This window comes from Elephas maximus, chromosome 17 (assembly GCF_024166365.1).
Source record: "Elephas maximus indicus isolate mEleMax1 chromosome 17, mEleMax1 primary haplotype, whole genome shotgun sequence".
Lineage (NCBI taxonomy): Eukaryota > Metazoa > Chordata > Mammalia > Proboscidea > Elephantidae > Elephas > Elephas maximus.
Window position 1 is genome coordinate 24129330 of NC_064835.1, and position 6529 is coordinate 24135858.

The following is a 6529-nucleotide window of genomic DNA, read 5'->3' on the forward strand; positions in this document are numbered from 1 at the left end:
TACATAAACCAACAGAACTGAAGCTCAAGAAAATGATATTTCTGTTACCTGTGAGCATGCAAGGTGGAACAACAGGAAAACTTGTCTTCTTCTCTTCTTTGTTATTTCATTGCTTTCCTAAGATGTACCCATAAGAGCTTCCAAAGCTTTTCCTAGAAAGAAAAACAAATATAATACTCACTCGTTTGAATGAAAGAACTCCAGGATTAAGTCGAAGACCACTTAATCTGGAGCATCCTGCCCTCTGCACATCTTTAAAGGTTATTAATCTTGACCCTAAGATCTGCATTTCCTTACTAATGTCTCCTTGAGGAGAGCTTTGTATTCTGTGGGCAACAGCAATCTAGGGTGCATGCAAGGCCCAACATTAAAACTGAAATGATTTCTTAAAACTTTCTTAAGCTAATTAAACCTTGATATACCCAGCACCAACAGATCCAGCATATTAGACTGTAGTCACAGTTCAATCCATAACAGCTGAGTTCCTGTTTGTTCCAGACACTAGTAACATCTCAGACGGCACACAATTATCGGCATCTTTTTTTTCTACTATTAAGAAAATTTTCCTGGTCTTGAAATAACACATTGTATTTATTATCTGTAGTCTATGAAGGTCTTTGGCCAAAAATAACACAATCCTGACACAAAAAATGTGTTTAAGCATCTTACTAATGACCACCCTTAAACTCTTAATTTGATGATCATTTTGTTTCTTCTACGACAATACGAATAAAACTATTACTAATCATAGGTAAATAGGTTTCTTACCTCCTCTGATTTTCTTTTTCTTAGTTTCACATCCCTTGCTTCCTGAAGGAAATGGCCAGACAAAATGATTCCACAGTGACTGAGTTCGTTCTCGAGGGATTGACAGGCAAATCAGAACTCCAGCCACCTCTCTTCCTCTTATTCCTAGCGATCTATGGTGTCACTGTCATGGGAAATGTGGGTATGATCTTTCTAATCGCTTTCAATTCCAAGCTGCAAGCTCCCATGTACTTTTTTCTTGGCAATTTGTCAGCCATAGATCTCTTTTATTCCTCAGTTATTACCCCCAAACTCCTAGAAAACTTTGTATTGGAGCAAAATGTTATTTCTTACCCTGCATGTATGACACAACTTTTTTTCTTTTGCTTCTTTGCTACTGCTGAGTGCTACATGTTAACAGCCATGGCATATGATAGATATGCAGCTATCTGTAGGCCACTGTTCTACAATGTCACCATGTCCCAAAAGGTCTGTAATGTGCTGGTGACTGAAGTCTATATCATGGCATCTATTGGAGCTGTGCCCCACGTTATCTCCATGATCAAGCTTTCCTTCTGTGGAGACAATGTCATTCACCATTTCTTCTGTGACATGCATCCTCTCTTAAAGCTCTCATGCTCTAGTACCTACATCAATGAACTTCTGTTGATAATTGTAGGTGGATTCAATATTTTTGCAACAACTGTGGCCATAATAATCTCTTATGCCTTAATACTGTATAACATTCTTTGCATACCCTCAACTGAGGGCAAGTCCAAAGCCTTTAGTACCTGTGGCTCTCACCTTACAGCTGTAGGGATTTTTTACGGCTCCATCATATTCATGTATTTTAAGCCAGCATCCAGGAGCAATATGGCCCAGGAGAAGGTGGCCTCTGTGTTCTACACCACAGTGATCCCTATGCTGAACCCTTTAATCTACAGCTTTAGGAATAAGGATGTAAGAAACGTGCTCAGCAAAGTCATGAATATGAGGTATGGACCACCTCACGATAGTAATCAGAACCACTAAAAGGAAATATTTAGCTCATGGTAGGCCAGTGAAGCTATTTTCTGAATTGAAATTTCTCCCTTCTTGGAAAACTTATAGGCAACTATTGTATTGAGTCTTTTTTTCAAAAGTTCAGTATCATAAAAAATAGATTTCTCTCGTAAATCTCAGGATATGGAGACCATGCACACGGTCCTAGGAGATGGGCCTAACTAATTCTCTTCTGCATACCACTTCCTCCTGTTCCTTTTCCAGACTTAATTTCACATCGATTCTTCTTCCCCACGAGCACATCAACTAGAGCAGTGATGGACCCTGTGTTCTTTTGCAAACTTCCCTGCCCAATTCTAACTTGAACATCAACTGTCTTCTTCTATTATCTGCATTCTATTTTCCTGCTTCCTCAGTAGACAGAAAAGATGGTGACAGTTTCTACCCCAAAGTTCCTTTAGTTACTCTCCTTTTCACTGTCATGGCAAAGTTGGCATTTACTAACCTAAAGAAGAAGAGTGAATTTCAAAGTGGACAGCATTTGATTTGCCTCTCTCCCCACCAATTCTCATGAACGTAGCTCAGGTCTTCTGATTACACAAGCTATCTGTGTTTACCCAGAAAAGTCACTCTACTATCCATACAAGTGCAAGTGTGTGTCTATCATAAAGTACCAGATATCCTTTGAGACCCAGATTCTTGGATCTATATCATGAAAGCTAAATGATAAATCTACATCATGTGGAATTCAAATGACAAACATTTCTGATATATGTTGTATTCACATGTTTTATTGAAATGGTCAAAAGGACTGAAGCTTTGGCAAGTCCACTTATAGGATATTTATGCTAATATTTGAAATGTATATAGATAGAAACCAAAGAAGGATATCACCTAAAATCAAAAAACTGAGAATTATATTCCTATCTTAAATGGAAGTTGTTAAGTATTTAATAGTGACATTATGGGACAGTTGTCATCCTCTATTGTTAAGGGTTATAACATAAATGAAATGACAATAAAAAGAAAAATGCTGTTTCAAAACTAATATTCTATAAACAAATTATATTAATAAAAAGTATACTGAAAACTTCTGTGTATTACTTGGTGTATGTCAAGGAACTGTATATATTACAGTGAAGCCTGTGAAAGCCGGAACTCCATGGGACTGGCTTGTTTCCCAGGTCTTGCAAGTTTTCCACCTTTGACAGGGTGGAGTCTTACCACTTTTCTACTGTTCTCTACTCATGGAAACAATTCTCATTTTCCTTCTGACAGGTTTCTGCCTTACACAAGTTCTGGCGTTCATAGGTTTTACTGTTTATACACACATATATTTTCATATTTTTAAAGAAATGTGAATATTAAAAAATAGACAAAGAATTTATTTGCCTGTGTGAGGAAGAAGAAATAAAAAGATTCAAAATTTTTGGAAAATGCATACTGTGGATGCCCAGATTCACCTAACAAACTTCACACAAAAAATAGTAGCTTATAGGAGATGGCTTTCCTGTCTGAAGACTGACTTCTCCAGGAACGATATAGAGTTAATGATCATTTTAATCAGTCTTATAAATCTCCAGCTGTTTTTCTCCCAGCCTCTACCATAAAAAAAGAGAAAATCCACTTCCAGGGCCTTGTGTTTTCCTGTGGGAAGACTGTTAGAGTAAATCCCTGTCTATTCATTATACTAACTCTCAATATTCTCTGTAAATACAAGGGTAACCATTTGAAAACTGAGTTTCAAGGAGAAACTGACCATGCTCAGATCTTATGCTCCGTCTCCATTTCTGTCTTTCTTATTGTTAAAACAAATTTTTTGAGGTTTATTTGGCTTAAATAAAACTACGCATTTCATGTGTAAAATTTCATAGATATTGACACAGGTATAAATACTGGAAACCATCACCGCAGTTAACATAGTAAATACATCACCCTTAAATTTATACTCATACCCCTTGGTGATCACTTCCTGCCACTCTCCCCTGCTCCCCACCTTCCAGGCAACCAATGATCTGTTTTCTATCGTTATAGGTCAGTTTTCATTTTCAAGAATTTTATACAGATTAAATCATACAGTAACTACTTCTCTAAATGGGATTTATTTCATTCAGCATAATTATTTTTTAGATACTTGTATGTTGTTTTTTATGTTGTTGCATGTATCAATATTTGAATCCTTTTTACTGTTGAAGTGGTATTTATTCCATTGTATGCATTGCAGCACAGCAGGTTTATCCATTTATCTGGCAATGGACATTAGGTTTGCTTCTGTTTTGGGACAATAAATAAAGTTTTTATGAGCAGTTGTGTCCAAGTCGTTGTATGGGCATATGCTTTCTTTTCTCTAGATTAATCACATGCAGTGGAATGGCTGGATCATATAGTATGTGGTAATAAAAAAAAAATTGCTTTATAAAAATTGCACATCTGTTTTCCAAAGTGCCATTTTACTTTCCCACCCACAGTTTGTGCAAATGACATTTTGTTCACTGCCTCAGCAACACTTGATATAGTCACTTTTCTTAATTACAGTCATTTTAAAAGGTATCCAGTGGTATGTCATTGTGGTTGTTTGTATTTCCCTAATGATAGTTTTTCTAGCTTAAGATGGAGGCTTAGATCATTAATTAGAGACCAATTTGAGACTTTTGATAATCCATAACATGACACAAAACACACCTATGTAGAGTTCAATGTTGGTTTACAAATTTTTTTAATTTTATTATTTTTTGTGTCTGAAGGTGTAAAGTCAAAATAATTTGTCCAAAGTTACAATCCAAAGTTATTTTTTTATCATTTTGTTTATAGTAATAATTTAAAATACAATTAAATTAATTCATTTTCTGCTTGTTTTCCATTTGAGTGTTTTAGATTTTTTTTTTAAATAATTAAAGTTTTTCCAAATGTCAAAAAAATTTTTTGTGGGTATAGTATATTCAAATAATTTGTAATATGCAAAACTATATTTTATTCTAATATTTTACCTTTCAAACAATATTGGTAAAAAATACTCTGTGATATATTTCCATATTAATGGAGATGTGTCTTCTGGGTCATTCTGATTAGTGGAATTGCTGGATCAAAAAGAGAACATGCAATATTGTTAGACACTGAAAATTTCCTATGTTTTGGATATTAAAAATTTATATTCCCACCAGATATGTATATAAATATCTTTTTACCCACAGTCTTGTTAACTTACTACTATGGAGCCCTGGTGGCACAGTAGTTAACTGTTCAGCTGTTAACCAAAATGTTGGTGGGTCAAACCCATCAGTTGCTCCTTGGGAGAAAGATGTGGCAGTCTGCTTCCATAAAGATTACAGCTTGAAAACTCTTTGGGGCAGTCCTATAGAGTCACTGAGTCAGAATGTATGTATGTATTAGACCACATTTTATATATACTTATTAGTTCTTTTTTTTCTAATACGTATGTACTAGACTACATTTCATTTATGTATCTATAACCCAAAACCAAAGCTGATGCCATCAAGGTGATTTCAACTCATAGCAGCCCTATAGGACAGAGTAGAACTGCCCCATAAGGTTTCCAAGGAGTGGCTGGTGGATTTGAACTGCGGACCTATGGATTAGCAGCCTTCCTGGTTGGCATATGCATATTATTCTATCACTGACAGCATTGTACTTCAGGATAAACCTTGAATTGTTCTTTTAGACTATGAATGTGACACCATTCCACTTCACTTTGTCACTCCTAATACAGTAGACCATATGATTGTCCAGATCAAAATGGTGAAAACCGTACACTTATTTGCCACCTTTAAACTGTTTTAATTTGATGATCATTGTTTTTCTTCTGTCATAACACTAATAAAACTATTGCTAATAATATGCAAATAGCTTTCTTACTTCCTATAATTTTCTTTTTTATACCTTCACATTATTTGTTTCCTGAAGGAAATAGCCAAAGGGAATGATTTCACAGTGACTGAGTTTATCCTTATGGGACTAACAGACAAACCAGAACTGCAGCTACCTCTCTTCCTCTTGCTCTTAGGAATCTATGGGGTCACTGTAGTGGAAAACATGGGGATGATCCTCTTCATCACTTTCAATTCTAAGGTCCAATCTAGCGTGCATTTTTTCTTAGTAATCTGTCAGTCATAGATCTCTTTTATTCCTCCATTGTTACCACCAAATTCCTGGGATTCCTAGGAAGCAAAATGTTGTTTCCTATGCTGAATGTATGACACAGCTTTTTTTTTTTTTTTTTTGTCTTTTTGCTGTTGCTAAGTGCTATATGCTAACTGCCATGGCATATGACAGATATGTAGCTATCTGTAGCCCATTGCTCTACAATGTCACGAGGTCCTAAAAGGTTTGCAACATGTTGGTGACTGAGATCTATATCGTGACGATCATGATCTGGCTTTCCTTCTATAGCAACAATGCCATCCACTATTACTTCTGTGACATACCTCCTCTCCTAAAGCTCTCATGGTCCAGTACCTACATCAATGAGCTTCTGTTGATAGTTGTAGGTGGATTCAATGTATTAGGAACGTCTGTGGCCATCATGATCTCTTAAATCTTCATACTTCTCAACATTTTTCAAATGCACACACTAGAGAGCTTTTCTAAAGCATTTAGTACCTGTGACTCTTAATTTACAACTTTTTTTTTTAATAGATCCACGATATTCATATATTTTAAGCTAGCATCTAGCAGCAACATGGCTCAGGAGACTGTGGCCTCTGTGTTCTAAACTACAAGTAACCCCTATGCTGAATCCTTTGATCTACTGCTTGAGGAATAA

At 35.8% G+C, this 6529-nt stretch overlaps 1 protein-coding gene and 1 pseudogene across 1 annotated transcript; both read left to right on the forward strand.

Moving 5' to 3' along the window:
- The first annotated feature begins 816 nt into the window (after positions 1-816).
- Positions 817-1779, forward strand: LOC126061106 (olfactory receptor 8D2-like). The gene has a single exon (XM_049857454.1). It carries the CDS (start codon positions 820-822, stop codon positions 1777-1779), a length of 960 nt encoding a protein of 319 aa, XP_049713411.1. The 5' UTR covers positions 817-819.
- Positions 1780-4119: 2340 nt separating this feature from the next.
- LOC126061107 (olfactory receptor 8D4-like) lies at positions 4120-6529 on the forward strand (annotated as a pseudogene).

Coding starts and splice junctions, on each gene's coding strand:
- LOC126061106 (XM_049857454.1), top strand. CDS start 820: ATGGCCAGACAAAATGATTCCACAGTGACTGAGTTCGTTCTCGAGGGA.